This window comes from Callorhinchus milii, unplaced genomic scaffold, assembly GCF_018977255.1.
Source record: "Callorhinchus milii isolate IMCB2004 unplaced genomic scaffold, IMCB_Cmil_1.0 Scaffold19, whole genome shotgun sequence".
Taxonomy (NCBI): Eukaryota; Metazoa; Chordata; class Chondrichthyes; order Chimaeriformes; family Callorhinchidae; genus Callorhinchus; species Callorhinchus milii.
Window position 1 is genome coordinate 6139259 of NW_024704760.1, and position 22872 is coordinate 6162130.

The 22872-nt window shown below is 43.3% G+C and overlaps 1 protein-coding gene across 1 annotated transcript in view; it reads left to right on the forward strand.

The window, feature by feature from the left end:
* Positions 1-22872, forward strand: part of itpr3 (inositol 1,4,5-trisphosphate receptor, type 3) — a 105289-nt gene that overhangs the window by 14122 nt on the left and 68295 nt on the right. Inside the window, exons 3-9 of the mRNA XM_007894214.2 lie at positions 6025-6146; positions 10227-10313; positions 13901-14059; positions 14497-14595; positions 15550-15633; positions 16869-17015; positions 19569-19664. Coding sequence (XP_007892405.2) covers positions 6025-6146; positions 10227-10313; positions 13901-14059; positions 14497-14595; positions 15550-15633; positions 16869-17015; positions 19569-19664 — 794 coding nt within the window. The remainder of the gene's footprint in view (positions 1-6024; positions 6147-10226; positions 10314-13900; positions 14060-14496; positions 14596-15549; positions 15634-16868; positions 17016-19568; positions 19665-22872) is intronic.

The window sequence follows — 22872 nt, forward strand, 5'->3', positions numbered from 1 at the left end:
TTTACCATGGTGATCAGTGATATAATAAAATTACGTAAGACTTCTGGCAAACATCTGCACTGCAGACAATTTAGCCTTGGTGCAAAGTGCATCTGTCACAACCACAAACACGATCGATGGAGTCTTCGTTTTTGAAGGTAGCTGTTCCAGGAAGTGAGCGCACCCAATACAAAGATCATAAAAATCCTTGCATTTTATATAATGCCTAATTGCATTGTTGCGCTGTCTCAGAGTGCTTTGCGGGAATGACTGTAAATAATAATAATAAAAATAATAATATAATAATCCCTGCATTTGATATAGCGCTTTTCACGTCTTCTAGACGTCTCAAAGCGCTTCACAGAATGGACTGTAAAGTGAATTGACTGTATATTCGTGGGCGAAAATAACAACAGCAATCCTTGCATTTGCACGTTTTCGAGACGTCTCAAAGCGCATCACAGAAAGTCCATTTACTATATTTTATTATAAATTTATTATAAATTTTGTGGGCGAAAAGTGCGTATTTGTAGGTGAACAAAGCAGCCAATTTGCGCACATCAATGTTTCACAAACAGGCCACAAATGACTGATTGTATTTGGGGGTTTTCTGGCCCTGGCACCAAGGAGAAACTCCCTTCTATTTTCAGTTAGTAACATGGATCTTCAATATCCACCTGAACTGGCAGATCGGATCTTGGTTTCACATCTCATCCAAAGGATGGCACCTCTGGCAATGTAGCAATCCCCTAGCACTGCTTGGGAGTCCCAGCCTTGACTGAACCTAGACAGTACCTCTTTAAATATTACCCCAGGGTTGACATCTTATAGTCTTGTCACTCAATCATTAAATAAAATGCTTTGCAAATGATTGTGGTCATCCTGAAAATCCAAGTTACCAACGAGGCCTTTGGAGAGTCAATGAAAACCCCCTGGGGGAGGCTTTGATTGTGCAGCTTCTGTTTTTATACGTTAATAATAAATAAAATAATCCTTGCATTTGATCTGGCACTTTTCGTGTCGGGAGAACGTCTCAAAGTGCTTTACAGGATTTTTGCTGTGAAGTATGTGCGTTGTTTTGTTGTAGGAAAACAAGTTCTTTCTGACACACTCGTTCAAGGATGGAGGCATTCCATCAAAAAATAGTACAGCATTAAAAAAAAAAGGGGGCAAAGTTTCCGTAAAAGGTTTCACGATTCTCTTTTGGTTTTAAAAAAGTTGGGATTTGACATGTTTTTTGGAAATATCCGTATTGTGAATATAGGTAAGGCTAAGCTAACTCAAAACATATGTATATATCAAAGCCTAAAAAATAAGCCTTTTCCAGGTAATTTTGTTGTGGAGGTACTTTGGCATTCTCAAACACCTTCTCTGTTTCATGTCTGGACAAGGGAGGCCTTACAGGTTGGGTACTCCCAGTCATTCCGCAAGCACTGTAAAAAAAACATGTCATATCCCAACTTTTTAAAGCTGGTTTGGAAGGAATCGTGAAATCTTGGTACAATTCCAAGAAATGCCATGGAATCAACTTCAAACTAAAGTTTGAATAACTCTGCAGTGAACGTGCTCTTTCGGTCTATCATAACCCCCTAGCTCTGTAGATGTCAGTCTGGCTCCGTTGGTAGCACTGAGATACAAGAAGGTTGTGAGTTCAACAACAACAACAACAACAACAACAAGATTCCATTTATAGAGCGCCTTTCACGTTGGGAGGACGTCCCAAGGCGCTGGACAGTTGGGTCAGGACCCGAGCATTGGGGGGAAATGGTCAGGGTGAGGGGAGGGAAGGGAGGGAGTGAGGAGAGGGTAGAGAGTCGAGAGGGGAGCTGAAGGCACGGTCAAAGAGAAAGGTCTTGAGACCGGCCTTGAAGGAGGAAAGGGAGGAGGTGGCGAAGGCACTGGGGGATAGAGTTCCAGAGCCTCGGGGCTGAGAGGCTGAAGGCCCGACCACCGATGGTAGGGCGGTTGGGGCGGGGGACGTGGAGCAGACTGGAGCCAGAGGAACGGAGGGTACGGGCAGGTAGGTAGGGGGATAGTAGGTCGGAGAGGTAGGAGGGAGCGAGGCCGTGAATGGCCTTGTAGGTGAGGATGAGGATCTTGAGGATCTTCAAGCCCTGCATGACTTTGAAATCACATAGTCTTGGCTGACTCTCCAATGCCGTGTGGGGGGGTGGAGGGGTTTGCTGCATTGCATTGTCGGAGCTGCTGTTTCAGAGGAGACGTTAGAGAAACTGAGATCAGACATCAAAGATTACTACATTCATGGTACTTTTTGAAAAAGAGAAGAAAAGAGTTTCTCTTTGTGTCCTGGCCAATAACCTCTCCCCGAATAATAGTAGTAATTTTAATCCTTGCATTTGATGTAGCGCCTTATCACGTCTTCGAGACGTCTCAAAACGCTTCACAGAATGTACTGTAAAGTGAATTGACTGTATTGTTATTATTTAGACAGAGATCCTGTAAAACAAATTAGTAGTGTGCTAAGCCAGTGACCAACCGACTAAATATAGTTCGCGTAGCAAGTTGACAAATAGGCACTTTTAGGAACCGAATAAACTTCGACATTTTTGCTGAGGGCTGTGAAACCTTGTAAACCTCAGAATCGTGTACACCATTGTTTTTCCAGTTTATGTGTTCCTTAACATGTTGAAATGTATTCTATTGAAACTAGTTGGGTGACATTTGAAACATTTGAAATGCGTGTTTTAAAATAACAATATTTGTGCTTTAGGCTGCAACAGTAATTCATAGTCTTGCAGTCCTCTTTCCTCGGTGCTTTTCTTGTTGTATTTGACGATTGCAAGTTGTTCTTATAGCTTATATCGAAAGATTAAATATAAGTCAGGTACTAAGATCGATATTTTCATTTTCCTTTTCTGCATCTCAAGAAGTCTTCACAGTATCATTCCACGATCAGTAATTAGACCCTTCACCACTAATCCAAATCTTAACTGCAGCAAATTAGACATTAAGTGTTACAAAGAAGTGCGCAAAAAAAAGATTCACAGATATCGTATGTTAGGATATCCTGTTTATTAAAGACAAAATATTCAGTCGCAATTCACTTTAGACTATATTCTGTGAAAGGGGCTTTCAGACGTCTCAGAGACATCATAAGGCGCTCTATCAAATGCAAGGATTATTATTATTGTTTGTACCGAGTCAAAAATACAGAGCAGTAAACTAAAAATGGATGAAAGTTATTCAAAAACAGGAGTGACCACCCTTTGGAACCCCCATTCTCTATCCTTCTGTCTCATATTCTTTTCATTTGTCATTAAATCCCATCTATTTTCTCCCTCCCTCTGCTCCTTTCTTGGCATCGAACACATCCCTCCGAAGCTCTCTGAGACTTTATCCTACTTTATAAATGTGAATTATTGTTGAAGTTGTTGTAGTTGCATCATACCATGCTGTATTAGGGCGGTGTCTCACACAGTGATGTCCTGATCTCAATCAAACTAGTGCAGGTTTGTTCTTCTGAGCAAGGGGAGAAAGCATTCAAGGACAAGGCTGTCTAACTGAGTCCACATGTAATAATAATAATAATAATAATCCTTGCATTTGATATAGCGCTTTTCACGTCGGGAGGACGTCCCAAAGCGCTTCACAGAACACACTGTAAAGTGAATTGACTGTATATTTGTGGGCGAACGCGGCAGCCAATTGCGCACAGCAATGTCCCACAAACAGTCGTAGATTGAAAATGACCAATTTATTATTATTTTGGTTTTTTTGGAGGGATTATTATTAGGCGTGTGGAGTAAGGAAACTTGCCCAAGGTTTCACCCTGACTGGAATTGAACTCAGGTCTCTCACTTGCAAAGCGAGTGCTCTAACCACTGAGCTACAGGACTCCACAACCATGTGCACTTACCGGCCAGCTGCAATGAATCGCGGGAAACATAGTCTTGAACCATTGCCTGATGCGCAAAAGAACTTCCATTTCCTGCGATTCAATGCTTGCTGGTAAGTGGGCATGCTCCAACGGGTAAGATGCACTGAAATCAGGAAACGTAGCCTTGACTCGTCACCACATGCACACTTACCGGCTCCAATGACGAGGTACCACATGCACACTTACCGGCTGCATTAAATTAAATTAAATTAAATGTACCCAGTGGTGGCCAATGTAGAGCATCATACCTGCGCTTGAAGCCAGGTTAGGTCCTGCTATCCACAGCAGAGAGTAGTGCTCTTCTGATGGTGCAACTGTAGAAACAGAAGAGAAGAAATTAGAAAACAGATTACGGAGTTGGGGGGACCGTTTACAACAGTTGAACTGCTCCAAACTGTTCAAACGTCAATTGTATCTCTTCCTCTGTTGGAATAGTCCAGTGGGGGTAGGTCTGAGCCATTGGCATATGCTCAAAGTGTAGAGCATTCACATGCAGACAATAGTCCAAAGTAGTCGCCAGGGCCCAGATTGTTTATTCATTAAAAGTAATATTTGTTCAAACATTAAGCATTGGATGCCGTCTGTTCTTAGTTCCTTTTTGGACTCCTTGTCCAAGTTGAAAGATGTCGCTGATAGCAATTGGCCTAAAAGTTTTACAATACAAAATTAACAGTAGGCGCAGCTGGGTTTGGATGTGGTTAAATAAATAGCACACCCATTGTTCAAAGTTGAGCACGTATAAAATCCTCAATAGTATTTGTCCCTCCCGAATAAACATTGAGGTTTGTTTAATAACACTGAAAAGACTTCTAAGAGAGTGAATGTTGATCAATACTCAGTTCATATCGTTCATGTAATGTAATGCCACGAAAAGTAGTTTAAAGTGAAGATTTCAAGACGTGTTAAAAAAATCCAAATATCTCTTACAAGGAACCAATCTCTACTTGGCAGTATTAACCTTGCGGAGTCATGTAGCTCAGTGGTTAGAGCACTCGCTTTGTAAGCGAGAGACCTGAGTTCAATTCCAGGCAGGTCAGGGCGAAACCTTGGGCAAGTTTCCTTACTCCACACACCTAATAATAATCCCTCCAAAACAAAACAATAATAAATTGGTCATTTTCAATCTACGACTGTTTGTGGGACATTGCTGTGCGCAATTGGCTGCCGCGTTCGCCCACAAATATACAGTCAATTCACTTTACAGTGTGTTCTGTGAAGCGCTTTGGGACGTCCTCCCGACGTGAAAAGCACTATATCAAATGCAAGGATTATTATTATTATTATTATTATTATTATTATCACTTTCACCTCTGAGGCAGAAGATTGTGGGTTCGATTCTCTGAAACCCTTGGCATTATTCGAAAACAGAAGGGACTTGCTCACCCAAATCCCTCAAATAAGATTGGCCGCTCGCTTCTTAGCTGTTTGTGGGACATTGCTGTGTGCAAATTGGCTCCTACCTTCGCTTGCAAAATGCACAACAACAACAACAAATTACATTTGTGTAGCACCTTTCACATCGGGAGGACATCCCAAGGCGATGGACAGTAAGGGATTTGGACCCGAGCAGGGGATTGGTATCAGGAGGGGTGGAGGGCAGGGAGGGTAGAAATAGGAGAATGACTGAAGGCATGGTTGAAGAGGAGGGTCTTAAGACTTTACTTGAAGGAGGCAAGGGAGAGGGCATGGCAAAGGGACTGTGGGATGGAGTTCCAAGTTGTGGGGGCAAAGAGGCTGAAGGCCCGACCGCCGATAGTGGGGCGGGCCGGGCGGAAAATTGTGGAGCCTGCTAAGTGAAGGGTTGACATGGCTTTAGCAGGTCACAGAGGTAGGAAGGAGCAAGGCCATGGATGGCTTTGAAGGCGATGATGAAGATTTTGAACTCTGTCATCTGGGAGGAGCCGGGCAAGGATGGGGGTGATAGGGTCACAGAAGGAACACAAGCTGCAGAGTTCTGAATGATCTGCAGCTTGTGGAAGGAAGAGTTGGGAAGGCCGATAGGCACAGTCGCTACACTTCACAGTAAATCCTGTGAAGCGCTTTGAGATGTCCTCCTGATGTGGAAGGTGCTATATCAAATGCAAGGATGATTATTATCATTGATTGGATAATAAGTTTATTGAACCTCAAACCGCTTTGTGTTACAGATTGCCTTTTCAAAGTATGTCCTATGAACCGCTACTCTGCGCAAAAGCAATATTGGAAAGCCAAACAGGCAAAGCAAGACAAAGATAAAATTTCTGATGCAGCACTTTTACAGAAGTTACAGGTAAGCTTTGCAGTAAGTCTCTTAAATCGGGACCTTTTTTCCATCGCAAAGAAATTTGATCATTTGTTCCCTTTAATGGACTTGGAGTAAAAACCACTAAAATGTACTTCTACATTTACTGCATGCCTTTAAGGAACCATTCATTACACACCCATCTCAAGCAGATAACAAACCAGGAGGACTGGAAACTCATGATTGAACCAATTCAGATCTAGCAATATTGCCTTACAAAGGGTACAACAATGTTTAGACTTGAAAACAAGAAGATCTCAAGAAAACGTTTCAAGTTTTGCACATCAGTTTACACGCTGGGGGAAGTCTGAAAAGCCTAGAAAGTGTCAGTTTCTTTGTACTTATCTGGTCTCGGTGTGAATGGGAATTAGAAATATAGTGTGCAGTTTGGAGGCACAGGTCAAAATTCTACCCCCGCCCGTTTTGCTACATTAAGAAACCCTGTTAAGAAATAGCGCAAAATTGATCACTATATTTTTGTACCAGTCACTTTTGGGGGAGTCAGCAGAGTATCTGATTCATGCAGAAATCCATCACCATACTTACAATTGGAGTTCAACCAGCTAAAATCTCATAGCTTGCCATGGCGAGCACTGTTGGCCAAAGCTTCCCACTGCTTGTCCAGCTGGGACAACCCTCAGTCAGTGCAGGTTAACAACTTACATTGCTATTAAAAGCGAAATCCAACTGTAGGAAACAATCTTATTAAGATTGTATTGCAACCAGGACTTTTAATCTTGTAACAATCAAGATTAAAACCAGTTTTAGTTCTTCCTGAGTCCAAATGATTGAGCAATTTAGATGAATATGGATTGAGTGCCCGGGTTCATTGTTGAAATAGCACAGTTATGCCAAATTTGCAGCGTGTGATTGTTTCCTTCCTGTGTGGTGGGCAAAAGGGATGTCACAGGTGTAAGCCAACTTCCAGCTTGTGCTCCAAAACTGATCAGCAGCTTTCTTTTTTACTAAGTTCAGTCAAATTTATTATTTGGAGCCAAACTATTATAATGTGCTTCTCGATGACTCAATTTCAAAGAAACTACATGGGATGAAATGGCATGGAAACAACAACAACGTATGTTTTTATAGCGCCCTTCACTCCGGACGGCATCTCGGAGCGATTAGCAGGCCATTCGGCCCAACCAGTCCATGCCAAGTGTTTATACTCCACATGAACCTCCCACCCACCCCTTTGTCCCCTTTCCCCCTTTCCCATACTCCTCTATTCGCTAATTGAAATCAGGATAACATGGTTACACTGTGGACACCTGCAGCACAGCTGGTTTGCTCACTTCCTGTACACTCAGCCAACGGGAAGTGATGTTGACGGTGACCTGATGACCATATTTGTTTGGCCGTATTTGCTTTGGTCGCATTAATATCCAATGACTCGCAGAACAAAAAATGCAGGATCTGGATTGACAAACCCTACATGCCCTGCCACACGTTTATTTGTGAATGCTCTGGGCGGCTTACCAATAACTGCTTTCCTGTTTCCTGTTACAAATGACGGGAGAACAATGGGAGACTGATTTAAGAACACAAAACGTTTTAAGGCAGGAAAAAGCTAATAGGTTTAACAAGTGAAGGACGTTGATAGATCCCAGTGGACTTATTGCACCTTGGCTGTAGTTGCAAGACACTGGGTCCTAAGCCTCTACACACCAAAACCATGTAACTGTACCTCAATCCCTTTGTCCTCTTTACCCATCTTCAGATGTGACTGTATTTTGCAGCGAACCTTACCATGCCAACGGCCACTTCCCTCCCCCTTCTCCCTTGCTTGGCGTTAAGTTCTGCCACTGTTAAGCTCTCCTAGATGCTACCCTGCATGAAGGGCGCGATATAAATGCAAGTTGTTGTTGTAATAAATTTGTGGTGGGGAATATTTAAGTTTCCATCTTGTAAACAGTGTTTTTCTCTCCCACCTTACAACAACAACAACACCGATGGTAGGGGGGGTCGGGCGGGAGAACAGTAGGGCTTGATGCTGTACGCATGTTAGCTGCCACAGTCACTACACCACAGTAAATCCTGTGAAGCGTGGCTAAGTCCCTACGACAGAATACTAATTGACACACCTGAGATGGACAGCAAATGTAGCTTTGTGAATAGGGGGGAACATACGTTGTTGTGGGGCAAGACAACAAACCAGGAACAGCTGAGCATCACATTTGTCATGTCGATGCAATGCACAGGGGGAGACCGTAGCATTTTTGTGATGCTGTGGTGCTTTTGCAAGGAAAATAATGATCTACATAAATGGAAAGTTGTGCCAATAAGTTGCCAGCAATATCGTCTGCCCCTCGACCTACCCCCACCCCCCAACAGATGACTCCTTAGATAGGAAGGCCAGGGTGACATCTACAGTTAAAGCAGATCACATGCTCATCTGTGGTAAACAGAAAGCGATAACATGACTTGAATTAAAGGGTGGGGATGATGTTCCCTTGGCAGAGCACATCGGGTAACAAGTGACATGTCTAGCACAATACAGGCTCATTTAATGACTCCAATAAAGTGGATTGTGTCCACAGAGGTGATATTTGGGAATGGGCCCATCTGGTATTGACGAGGGAATTGGTCCTTTATCTGAGCTTTATTTATATGTAAATTTGATATACATATATACACCCTGAGCATGTGGCAGCTAGTTACCTACAAAATAGTTAGTAAACTTTAGAGTGAATCCAGTGAAGTGCCTTGAGGTGTGCTCCAGTCATGAAAGTTTTTATTTCATTTATTCCAGCCACTACGCCCCCAAACCCTGGAACACTCTCCCTCAATCCCTCCACCTTGCCCCCTCTCGCCCCTCTTTCAAGTCCTGCCTGAAAACTTTCCTCTTCCCTCCCCCCCCCCCCCCGGCTCGGAGTCAGGTTCCGCCACTTTTAAGCGCTCTGAGACGCTACTCTGTGTGGAGGGCACTAGATAAGTGCAAGTTGTTGTTGTTGAAAAGCGCTGTATTGAAGGCAAGGACTATTATTAGAATAATTGCTAGCTGAAGCATACATCTCTATCAGCAGTTACATCGTGCAGTTAAACTTATTTTCCTTCTGCAATTCATTGATGTTTCCAGTGACTCACACCCAACGTTGGTCTCTAATCCCGTGGAAAAAGAAATGAGTCATGTGAAACAAATGACATAAATCCTTGAATGGAACTTGTTCCACGGACAAAATATAGTGACACAAGTCAGTCAAGCAGAACTGGGCCTCTGGCTCAGAACTCCAGAAGATAGATTGTCAAAGTAGAAAGGAAAATTGCAGGTCATGGATTTGTATTGTAGGGTAGCGTTTCGCCCATAAATATTCTGTGAAGCGCTTTGAGACGTCTAGAAGACGTGAAAAGCGCTATATCAAATGCAAGGATTATTGTAACGAGGGTAAGAAAGAAACAGAGGGGTATAGTTTGAGCTGTTCCTTACTTGGCACAAAGAAAACATTAAAGGACACCGCAAATATTACCTTATAATAATAATAATAATCTTTGCATTTGATATAGCGTTTTATCACGTCTTCCAGGACGTCTCAAAGCGCTTCAAAGATCTTGGTGTCCAAGTCACCTCCAATCACTCCAAATCCCAAACATTTATTAGAATAGTATTCCTTGCAATTGATATTGCGTCTTTCATGACAGAAGGCTGTCTCGAGGTGATTTGCAGGATTTACTGTAACTGTAGTGGCTGTGTATTTTGTAAGTGAACACGCCAGCTATTTTTCTACATAGCAATGTCCCACCAAGGGCTGTCAAGTGAATGACCAATTTTATCTGGGCAATTGTTGATCAGGACACTGGGACAAACTGCCTTCTTTTTCTCAACTGGGATCAATGGGATCTTTGGCATCCACCTGAAAATGCAGAAAGGAGCTCACTTTGCCAAGTCATTCGAAGGACAACACCTTCAGCAATCACCGTCCACTGTATTCAAGTGTACAAATTAGCTCAAAGTCATGACATTTTGCTTGAATCCACAACCTCTGATTCACAGGCAAGAATGTTAACAACTGTCAGTTTAATTGATGTTGGACTGTTTAAACAGCTTTCTTTTCGCCTTGTTCTTTATCATAGCATGCAGCTGAGCTGGAGCAGAAGCAGAATGAGACAGAGAATAAAAAAGTACACGGCGATGTGATAAAATATGGGAGTGTCGTGCAGGTATGTACCTATTGCTTCAGGTAAATAGTTACTTGACAATATTTTTAACGTCCACCTGAACAGGCAGGTGAGTCCTTAGTTTTAACAGCTCTATCTGAAGGACAGCATCTCCAAAAATACAGCACTCCCTCAACACTGTGTTGGAGTGTCAGCCTGGATTGTGAGCTCAAAGACCTAGTGTGGGGCTTGAACCCACAGCTTTCTGACTCAGAGGCAAGAGTGCTACCAACTGAGTCTGGTTGATGTTTGTTTGCAATTTGCATTACTCCCACCTGCAATATCACCGACCTCAACCCAACCCTTACCCATCAATAATATTGCATTTGGTTATTCATCTCATTGCTATTTAATGTTACCAATACCATTTGCAACCTTTTCCTATACTCTTGACCTTGACATCCCTTTGCATCTGGCATCCGTTCTTTCCTCATCCTCCATTTAATCTACCGTGAATTGTCTTGTTATCATCAGAACCTCTGCACGCATGCATTACTCCCTTACTGTTTCATCCTTACTTACGCATAGGCCACAGATTGCGTGCATACTTTTGCTCTGTATGTGTATATAGTTTCTAAAAACAATCCACGACTGTTTGTGGGACGCTGCTGTGTACAATTGGCTGCCGCGTTTCGGCCACAAAATATACAGTCAATTCACTTTACAGTATATTCTGTGAAGCGCTTTGAGATATCTCGAAGCCACGATAAGGCGCTATGTCAAATGCAAGGATTATTTCCACACCTTTATTCATGCTTAAAATTTTTTTCGCAGAGCTAGTACTAATACTGATCAGACAGGGTCCATTACTGAGACTTATCATTCACTCTTCAACACAAAATGCACTTACAGGACGTGGAGGTAATAACAATGCATTTTAAAGCTGATACGCCACCCAGTAATTGGTCCAACAGACTTGTCTCCCTATCAATACTGAGAGCTGCATTTCCCCCTCAAGCTATCAACAGGTAAACTCAAGTTCACCTGCGGTATGACAATGTGGTTGATTACTCCATAGATCTCTTAATAGAGTCATGAAATCAGACGTGTGTCTAATAAAAATAGCATAGGTGTATGCGACTTTATTTCTCTGACTCACGGAAAGGTCATGAAAAGCAAGTAATAATAATCCTTGTATTTGGTACAGTGCCTTCTCACGTCAGAAGGACATCTCAAAGCGCTTCACTGGATTTACTGTGAAATCATTGTGTAGGCCAAAGTGGTAGCGCAGTTGAGCATAACAATGTCGCACAAACAGCCTTGAAAGGAATTAGCAATTTTTGTTTGGGGCAGTTGTTGGCACCGGGAGAAACTCCCTTCTCTTATCGAACCGTGTCACAGGATCTTTAACGTCTGCCTGTTCAGGCAGATGAGACCTCGGTTTAACTTCTCATCCGAAGGAGGCCATCTCCGCCAATGCAACTCAATCCCAGTACTGCATTGGAGTGTCAGTTTAGACAGTGCGGCTAAGCAGTGGAAAGTTTCCTTGTGCTGTGTCCTGGCAAGCTGTTTCTTTTCCACACTGTCGTGTGGAGTCCTAGCTAATTCCTAGCTTAGAGCACTCACCTCGCAAGCGATAGACCTAGGTTTGATTCCTGGTAGGGCGAAACCTTGGGCAAGTTTCCTTACTCCACACGCCTGATAATAATTCCTCAAGAATAAAAACCCAATAATAAATTGATCGCTTCAATCCACCATTGTTTGTGGGACACTGCTGTGCGGAGTTGGCTGCCGAGTTTCGTCCACAGATATACAGTCAATTCACTTTACAGTACATTCTGTCACGTGTAGAACACGTGAAAAGCGCTATATCAAATGCAAGGATTATTATTATTATTATTTCCAAGTCCCGACACAGATCTCCTGATTCAGAGGCGAGACTGCTTCTACTGAGCCAAACTGACACTGCTGAAGTCTGTCAATCTCTTTAGTCAATGTCAAAACACCTTTTGCTTTCTTACGCTCAGACTAACTTTTAGCCTGAACTCAGCAGAAGTTCCTCACTGATCACTAAAATGAGCCTCAGTGTGCTGTAACTAGTGATAAGAGGAACTGTGTGGCTGTTGCCCTTTCTAAGACCAACACCTTTACAGAGGTCCACTTTCAATTCACACAAAAGATGACTCGACATGCTTGTCATCTGGTAGGTGCAAGGGGAGAAGAGGAGAGGAGAGGGGGAAAGGAATTGATCTAGTTTTCATTGTGGACACGCAGAGCTCATCCTTGCACACCTACCAAACCGGTTGCTTCCTCATAATATGCAAATAAAGTAGCAGCTACACAAATGAAGTGATATTTTTGATTCATTGGCTTTGGAGGAAAATATTTGCATTGGTAAAACGTCAGGTTCAGACCACAGGGGTTTATTTATAAATGGAGTTCGGCGATTGGTGTGTTTACTCACTGGACGTGAATATGGCACTTTTGCTTATGACACGCACAGAAACCTCTTGAGAGGATGTGACAAAGCCACCCACAGAACTCTTTCTGAAACTTTTCAGTTCAGCTGATCAGAGAGATAGCAGAGCTGCCGTTTGGTTTATGCTGTAACTCTTGGACCCAATCGTGAAATAACAACAGATGGGCTATATTTAGATAAGCAGCAGCTCTGATCAGCACTGCTACTTGCTCTGTTATAGCCTGCTACAATACACTGGGACATGGCTTACTGTCAAATGCATCTTTTATTCAGATGCTTGATCCTTTGTTTTGCATCATCAACACCCCCTGAGCCCAACATCTCTTGTCTTCTACCCCATTTTCTCCGTTGTCTTCCTTGCCCTGCTTCTCCCCTCTCTGTTAGGCCTTAAAAGCCTCTCCCTCCCTCCCAACATGTCCCAGTTGTGACTAAGAGTCGTGGACGTGAAACATTGACTCACTTTCCTTTCTCCATAGATGCTGCCTGACCTGCTGAGTGTTCCCAGTGATTTCTGTTTTTGTTTCAGATTTCCAGCATCTGCAGTATTTTGCATTTTGCATAATCCTTTCTTTCCATTAACTGATGACACCTTTCACTCTCAAAGTACAATCAGTAATCAATGTTGAACCAACTCATTTAATGCAGCACCCGCTATAATGTGATACAGGGGATAATATCAGGTCTGCAGTATCCCACAGTCATGGATTGTGACCAATTTATTTTGAAGGAAAGAATTATTACCCCACCTTCACTCCATGAGCCTGGGAGTTAAGTTGACATCACTGATCCTAAATATCACATCGCATTACATTTTACTTACTCCACACATCTCTGTTTACCTAGCAGTAAGTAGCAACTCAGTTGTTAGTCGATTGGCAGATCGCATTCCAGGGGTAATAATCCCTCCAAATAATGTGGTCATTCGCGCCTATTGTGGGCCACTGTTGTGCGCAATTGGCTACCATCTTTCGCCCACAAATACACAGTTGATCCACTTTACAGTATATTCTGTGAAGCGCATTGTGAGGTCTCAATGACCTGATCAGGTGCTATATCAAATGCAAGGATTATTTTTTTCAATGATAAAATGTCGAAATATTCTTCTTTGCAAATAAGTATTTTGCACATCTCTCGGGCCTCACCCTGTACGTATTTGTGTTTGTTTTTTCAGTTGCTGCACATGAAAAGCAATAAGTACCTGACTGTGAACAAGAGGCTACCGGCTCTGTTGGAGAAAAATGCCATGAGAGTCACTCTGGACACCACAGGGAACGAAGGTTCTTGGTTATTCATTCAGCCCTTTTGGAAGCTGAGAAGCAATGGGGACAATGTAAGTACACAGCTAAGGGTTTCTGCTAGCTCACACTTGCGTTGTAATCTTTCCGACACGTGTTTCTAATGGGGAAGCCCATAAAACTCACTGCTGTTGAAATCAATCGAGGTAAAAGATAGACAGATATTGGCAATTTGGGCATTGAGCCATTCTGCCCCCGCTTTCCAGAGCTATGTAAATCATTTAGTGTTGTGTTGTTTGAGATCAGATGCCATTTAATGGCAGGACTGCATCTTGATTAGTACAGGATAAACCTCATTATAACAAGGTTGGCTGGGTCCAGTGTCTCGCTGATTGTTTTATATGCAAAGTGCAGGAAAATGGCCGACTTCCCCTGGTCAGGTCACCTGAACTGCTCTGAGATCTCCCAATGACATGATAAGGTGCTATATCAAATGCAAGGGTTATTATTATTATTATTGTTATTATTTCAGGTGGTTGTTGGGGACAAAGTGATTTTAAATCCTGTCAATGCTGGGCAACCGCTACACGCAAGTAATTACGAGCTGCTTGATAATCCAGGATGTCAAGAGGTAAGAGTTTCAACAGGCGGAAGAGAATATCACAGAGAGAGAGACAACAGAAAGGTAGAATGTAAAGGAAAGAGAGTGCATAAATTTGAAAGCAAGAGATTTTTTTGTCATTAGTACCTGAGACAAGTGGAACCAATTGAGTGGTTATGAGATCCACATATGCATAGACATTTCCCTTTTCTGAAATACATGCATATATACATACAAGCATACATACATGCATGTATTACATTCATACCCCCCCCCCCCCCACACACACACACACACACACATACATACATACATACATACAATACAAAATTTGTAAAGCACCTTTCATGTTGGAAGGACATCCCAAATTGTTGAACAATCAGGGATTAGGATCCGAGGCGGGGGTGGGGGGTGGGGGCGCGGGTTGGGATCAGGGAGGGTGGAGAGCAGAGAGGGTAGGAGGGTAGCTGAAGGCACGATTGAAGATGAGGATCTTGAGATGTGCCTTGAAGGAGGCAAGGGAGGGAGTGAGGCGAAAGGGAATGTGGGATGGTGGGGCCAGAGGGTGGGGCCAGAGAGGCTGAAGCCCCGACTGATGATGGTTGGGCGGACCGGGCGGGGGACATGGAGCAGGCAGGAGCCTGCTGAGCGGAGGGAGCGGACAGGTTGAGAAGGGGTTAGCAGGTCGGACAGACAGTCAGACAGACTTGTGAAGCAATGTAGAAAAGGAATGGGGAAAAGACAGCAGGAAATAGGATGAAAAGATCTTCTAAACTGACAGAAGAGGTTTAATGGGCTGACTGACCCACTTCTGGTCTTACCACCCAATGCAAACTGATGTAAACTAGATTGCTTTGGAAGATTTGGATACTGATGGCAGTTTCCAGTCAGCAAAAATGGATTATTGTGGCATTGATTTTCTTTGAAGCTTTTCTCAGTCTCACTCTCTTCAGTGATAACATTTTGTTTTTCAAATTCCGACAGGTAAACTCTGTGAACTGCAACACAAGCTGGAAGATAAACCTATACATGAAGTACAGAGACTACATGGAAGATGTTTTGAAGGGGGTATGAGACGCTGTGTTGTGTGAAGTCTTAATAATGGTCACATCGCGGCAGGACCAATGCATTAAGCAAAGCCATATTTTAGTGCCACTTGTGTTTCAGTGGCTTAACTGAGACGGACACACCAAAACAGTGCTGCTGTGCGGCATTGTTGGATATGTCATCTTGCAGATGAGATGTTAAACCGAGGTCTCATCTGCCAGTTCAGGTGGAAGTTAAACATCCAATAGCAGTGTTTGAAATGAAAGAGAAGGGAGTTTTTCCGGGTGTCCCCCAGATAAAATCGGTCATTCCCCCTCATGGCTGTTTGTGGGACATTGCTGCGTGCAAACTGGCTGCCGGACATCTCAAAGTGTTCCTGTGAAATGCTTTGAGATGTCTGAACTGAAAGGCATTGTAAGAAATGTAAGGAATTTTATAATTATAATTGTAAATAGCACAATACCACAGAGTTATCTGAATGCAAGTCCGGCACTGTATCAGATCAATACTTCCTAATTGATTCGCAATATTAAAGATATTGAAACTCCATTGCATTAAAGGGCCACTTAACTATTTCTTGCTAAAAAATAATCATTGCCAGGATTATAAAAAAGGAAAGAAGTTGCTTGGGCCTATCTCTTATCCCTCCAGAAACCTACCCTACTGTATTCCCAGCACAGGGTCAAGCTGTTTTTAGAATGAGTCCAAGGTCCTGGCCTCAACCAACATTTGTAACAACCTGTTCCAGTTGTGAAGGAAAAAATTCTTGGTTCTGTCCTGAAATTATTCTTGCAACTCAAAACCTATGTCCTCTGCCCATTGATTTCCTATTGTAGCTGCCTTAATTTGCTGTGGAGTCACATAGCGTAGTAATTAGAGCACTCGCCTCCCAAATGAGAGGACCCAGGTTCGATTCCTGGGAAAGGCGAAACCTTAGACAAGTTTCCTTACTCCATTCGCCTCTGTTTACCTAGCAGTATGAAGAAACCCGGTTGTCAGTCGGTTGGTGAATCGCTTTCCAGGGCTAATAAACCCTTAATAATAATAATTTGGTCACTAAAAACACGACAATTTGTGGGACACTGCTGCGCATAATTTGCTACCGCGTTTCGCCCGCAAAATATTCAGTTAGTTCACTTTCGCAATATATTGTGTGAAACCCTTTGAGACATCTCAAAGACGCGATAAGGCGCTATATCAGATGCAAGGATTATTGTTAATATTATCATTAACTATTCTGTGCTCTTCCCATCCAGGGTGACGTGGTTCGCTTGTTCCATGCGGAGCAGGAGAAGTTTCTCACGTGCGACGAATACAAGTCGAAGCTGCACGTTTTCCTGCGCACCACGCTGCGGCAGTCCGCCACCTCGGCAACCAGCTCCAATGCACTGTGGGAGGTCGAGGTAACTAGGATTACTTTGATTTACGTGCATTTGTCATGCTGTATTGTAAGCCTTGTCGCTGTGTGTGTGTGTGTGTGCGTGTGTGTGTGTGCGTGTGTGTGAGTGCATGTGCGCCCGCATGTATGGATGGTACCAAGCAATGCCACTAGGAACAAAACCAGGAAATAAAAAAACTAATTTTATTTTGCTAGCCTTTCTCTGTATGGCTCAGTGACAACCTAATGCAATACTAAGCTGAACGGATCTCAGTGTTAAAGCGTTAAACTATTACTCAAGAATTCGATCAATCCAGCTGGGATCTCTGAGAAGAATTTTGAGCAACAAGTACAAACACAATAAGTTCATTTCTGGAGGGTAACATCTCATAATGAAATATTTCTTTTCCTGCTGTTGTCACACCTCAGTCCACGATAATTAAGATTTATGAAAGGCTTCAGGCTAAGTAACTCATCAGAAATAAAATGCGAGTAGTGATTTATACAGCTCTCACATCAAGCGTGTAAAACTCACATCAGATTTGCCTTGTGGAGCTCACCAGATCATAAAATTGGTTCGGATGAAGAATTTACATTTACGGTACATTTGATCTCATCTTGCCAGAATATCCACCCTACTGTGCTCCCAACACGGCATCAAGCTGCTTTTTAAATGAGTCCAGGGTCCTGGCCTCAACCACCTTTCTTGACAACCTGTTCCAGTCGTTAATGCCCCTCTGGGTAAAGAGAAACTTCCCGCTGTCTGTCTTGAAATTGCCCCCTTGCAATTTTAAACTAGGGTCCTCTTGTTCTTCTGTCTTGGTGCATCCTAAAGTACTATTCTAAGTTTACATTTTCAATCCCATTTAAATATTATACACTCTACAAGATCGCCTCTGAGACACATTCTCTCAAGACCAATTGTTGTCGTAGCTCATTATTACTCTTAATACTGGGGATGATGCTGTCCTCTGAACTACCTCTTGGGCCTTTATGTTGCAGCAACCGGAACTGTCTGAGTATAATGTCTGCCTGGTTAATAAGATTTGGCTCTCTTTGGAGGTGGGAATTGTCACCTTAAGAGGTGTTTATCCTCTGCATCTTCAGTGCTCGTGGCGGAAGCTGGCAGCTAGGGAAATTCTTATAAAGACAAGATTGACAGGACTATATTTAGCCAGGTTTCCATGTGTGCATTGCCGCAAAAATTGCTTTGTGGTATGATTGACAAAACCAGATATTCAGGATATTCCTGATCCACTTTCACACATATGTGTACACATACACATACATGCACGCGTAAACACACACACAACACCCACACACACACACCACATACACATACAGACACCCACACATATACAGGCAACACATATATATGACCACCCACTGACACGATCTACACGCATACACAGACACACAAATACACACAATCTACTGTCTTCCCATCATAGCAACAAGCTGCTTTTTAAACTAGTCCAGTGTCCTGGCCTCAAACACCTTTCTGGGCAACCTGGTCCAATCATTAATTACCCTCTGGACAATCAAATACTTCCCGGTGTCTGTCCTGAAATTGTCCTTTACAATTCTAAACCCTATGTCCTTTTGTTTTACAGAATTGTTGCATCGAAAATATTGTTATAATAACAATCTTTACATTTGATTTGGGGGGGGTTTACTTTTTCAATCCCATTTAAAATTATATACCCTTCTATAAGCATCCGCAGCGAGACGTCTGGCTTCAAGACAGAAGAACCTGAGCTTGTGTAACCTTTGTTCGTAGCTCATAGCGCTTTGTGGTTCCTGGCTGGTGCCACTTGGGCAGTCACCTTCTGTGTAGCAACATTGCCCTTCTTGTGTGTTGTCCTGGTGTTCTGGAACCTATCCCATTAAATAAACAGAGCAAATTCCACAGGACTGGCAGCCTCAAAAGTATATTACAACATAATTTCTTTCAAGGCTTTTGCATCGTGAACACACATTATTACAACATCCCCTGCTCTGAAGAATTAACACACCTTCCTCACACACAAAGCAGCACTCAGTGCAGAGAGAGCAGTGCATTACGTTCCCCAGCCCCTGAGGTGAGATAAGAGCATGATTCAAAACAATATGCACCAAGACATTAGAACAAGATGGCACAGACATAGAGTTGCGATGGCAAGTGCAGGACAGACACCAGGAACTATTTCTCTAATTAGTGGGTGATTAACGACTGGAATGGGCTGCCAGGAAGGGTGGCTGAACGTCATATTTTATACAGTAGAGAAATAAGGAACAGCAAAGCCATGACCCCGATCTCAATGGAATGAGGATCAGATAGTACTCATATGTGAGATACAATGTAGTGGCATTTCACAGTGTTAAATACTGTTGGTACAGTTTATCTCACACATTCTGGTTATAAGGCATGGGAACTCTCCCCTATTTTGAGCACGGTCATTCTTAGAAGGAAGTTGTGCAACATTGAGGGCCATGACTTACTTCTGAGTTGGTAGGAAAAACAAACATATGTTCAACTTTAGCTTATAATCGTGATTCATGATAACATTGCTCTCTCTCTCTTTCTCTCTTCCTGAAGGTTGTCCATCATGATCCCTGCAGAGGAGGAGCTGGCCATTGGAACAGCCTCTACAGATTCAAACATCTCGCTACCGGACATTACCTGGCTGCTGAGGTAGAACTTACCATTGTTCTTTAAGGTCCTTTAGCTCAGTGGTTAGAGCACTCGCCTCGTAAGCGAGAGACCTGGGTTCAATTCCCATCCGGGCGAAACGTTCGGCAAGTTTCCTTACTCCACACAGCTCTGTTTACCTAGCAGTAGGTAGGAACCTGCTTGTTAGTCGATTGGTGGATTGCTTATCCGGGGGTAATAATTCCTTCCCCCTCAAAAATAATAATAATAAATTGGTCACTCAGTCCACGACTGTTTGTGAGATTCCGCTTGCGCAATTGGCTGTCACGTTTCGCCCACAAAATATATCAATCAACATAATACAATAATTAATCTATAATCTATCAAATGCAAGGATAAAGATAGAGCCTCACAATCGCTCAATCCTTTCAAGGGCCGTTTCGGGAAGAAAAAAATGATTAAAACACTTCCGGAATCAGAGTCGGAAAGCACCAATTTAAGATCAGATTCAAACAATTCTGTGCGGTGTTGCTTTTCATATCATTATGCAACAATAACAACCTTTGCATTTGATGTATAGCTCCTTTCATGTTGGGGGCACGTCTCAAAGCACAAGTCTGTTCGTTCATGTGTCCCTGTCTCAAAGATGTAGTGTCTATGTCTATTTGTAGGCAAATGAGTCAGCCAAAGTGCACACAGTGATGTCCCACACACAGCTAGGAAGTGAAAGACCAATTTTACTGGAGGATTGTTGGCCCCAAAATACCCTTCTCTTTTCAAGTAGAGCCGAGACACCTTAATGTCTCATCCAAAGCAGTTTTAAAGTAATTAAACTTATATTGTCTGCCACCTGGGATTCCTTCTGCCAAAGCAGTTGTGCAACATATAGCCCCATTTGTTAAACCCTCCCGTTGCTGCTGGTCTAGTTTTGCATAAACTCAGACTCTCGGCTCCAGCTTAGGGGTTTCTATAATAATAATAATAATTATGCTGGGAGCTGGAGAGTTTGCTAATCAAATATTTTGCAAAGCTTGACCGGGCGAGCGGTGGCAAACCTCGGATGTGTTTTATGTGAGAAAACATCTCTAGAAGAGGCACTGGTCAGGTTTTCAGACTCTCTGTCCCAGTCCAGACAGTGAACTTCACCACGTGTACAAGAAACCATGATAACAATAATAACAACAACAACAACTTGGATTTATATAGCGTCCTCCACGCCGGACGGCGTCTCAGAGCACTTTACAGTAACGGATCCTGGGGTCGAGCCAAGGGGGAGGGGGAGGAAGGTGACCAAAGACGCGGTTGAAAAGAAAGGTCTTCAGCAGAGACCTGGAAATAAGAAGAGAGGGGGCGAAGGGAGTGAGGAAGGGAGTTCTAGAGCCTCGGGGCACAGTGGCTGAAGGCACGGCCGCCGAGGGTGGAGCGGAGGACTGGGGGGATCGGGGAGCGAAATTTGGTGCGGGTGAGAATGCGGGCGGCAGAGTTTTGATTGATTTGGATTTTATGGATGGTAGTGGATGGGAGACCGGCGAGGAGGGCGTTAGAGTAGTCCAGCCGAGAGGTGACAAAGGTATGGACCAGGGTTTCAGCAGCTTTCGGAGAGAGGTATTGGCGGAGGCGGGCGATGCGTCGGAGGTGGAAGAAAGCGGTGCTGGTGAGGGACTGAATGTGGGGGAAGAAGGATAATTGGGGGGTCGAACCTGACGCCTAGGTTGCGTACAGGTTCGGAGAGTTTTAGGGGCTGGTTGAGTAGGTGAAGGAGGTGAGAGCCGTGAGATTTTAGACGTTGATGAGAGCCAAAGAGTATGGCTTCCGTCTTGTCAACGTTCAAGCTGAAGAAAATTTGCGCTCATCCAGCCCCTGCGATCTGACAGGCAGCTGACAGAACATCAGGGGACTGGGGGTCGCAAACAGAGGTGGAAAAATAGAGTTGGGATAGTGTAAGTGACAGTGTAAAGTTCTCGTCTAATTAACATTTATATTTCCGGTTGTTATCACTGCCGGATAGAGACTTGTGCATTGAGTCAGTTATTTGTTGTTTTGCCCACAAAACACAGTCAGTACACTTCACAGTATACTCTGTGAAACACTTTGAGACGTCTTGACAATATGATTAGGCACTATATCAAATGTAAGGATTATTATAGTTTTTATTTCATGAATACAGTACGGAAAGCTAGCGCAGAATAATGATATTTGCCACTTGACCAGCCAGCGTTCAGCATGAGTTAGTGTTAACTGACTATTTAGACAATCTGTGCATTTACCTGCTTGATTGTATTGTGTTATTCTGCAGTGCGTTTTGGGCATTTGTAAGGGTTTTGATCAACTCCCTTGGTTCCCGCTCGCTTTCCAAGAAAGGTTTTGCAGGGAGTTTCAAAACATTATCTCCTCTGATGTGGTTGATATTGATTTCAGTCTTCCTGATGTGTCTGGCTCCATCTTGTCCAGGTCTTGGGCAGGAAACAATAGAAGACAAAACTGGACTTCTGCAAAGAGCTACATGCCATATGATATCAAATGCACACTGCTTTCCGGGCGAATAAGATAGACTAATTGAATCTAGAAGTGATGTGAGGGAAGCTAGCAGTTTGAACATTTTGGAATAACAAATCCTTGGGGGGAATTAAAAAGGCCTGAGTCAGGGGAGGGGGGGTGGGGTGGGTGTGGGGTGTTAGTTCACAGTGATGGAGTGCGTGAAAGCATTCACAGTGGGGTGAAGGGTGGCCAGGAGTGTTGTACCCGATCTCTAACACGACTGTTCGTTGAGACTTTGCTATTGGGATGAAGGGATATACAACTGAAAGCCAATCTCTGCTCTTGTCAGCCTCCTGCTGGCTAGCTTTAGAGAAGTATCGCCCGTCATTTAATCTTGCTTGGTCTCTAACTTGCACTTAGAGTCAGCGGAAGTGCAAGGTGAGTATAGGAGTGCTTGGGAGAGAAAAGCAAAGAGGAATACATGAATAAGCATAAACTAAAATGGTGGTGATAGTGTGAGGCCTGAAAAAAAGTGGAGTTGAAGTGAAGTTCCTGTCCCTTTGCTAATCTTTCGAGCCTTACGTAAAGCTCCTCAACCCTGCCAGGCCCAGGTGGGTTAAAGACAGTAAATAATAATAATAATCCTTGCATTTGATATAGCGCCTTATCATGTCTTCGAGACGTCTCAAAGTGCTTCACAGGATACATTGTAAAGTGGATTGACTGTATATTTTGTGGGCGAAACACTTTTGAGAAGTCCTCCGTACATCAA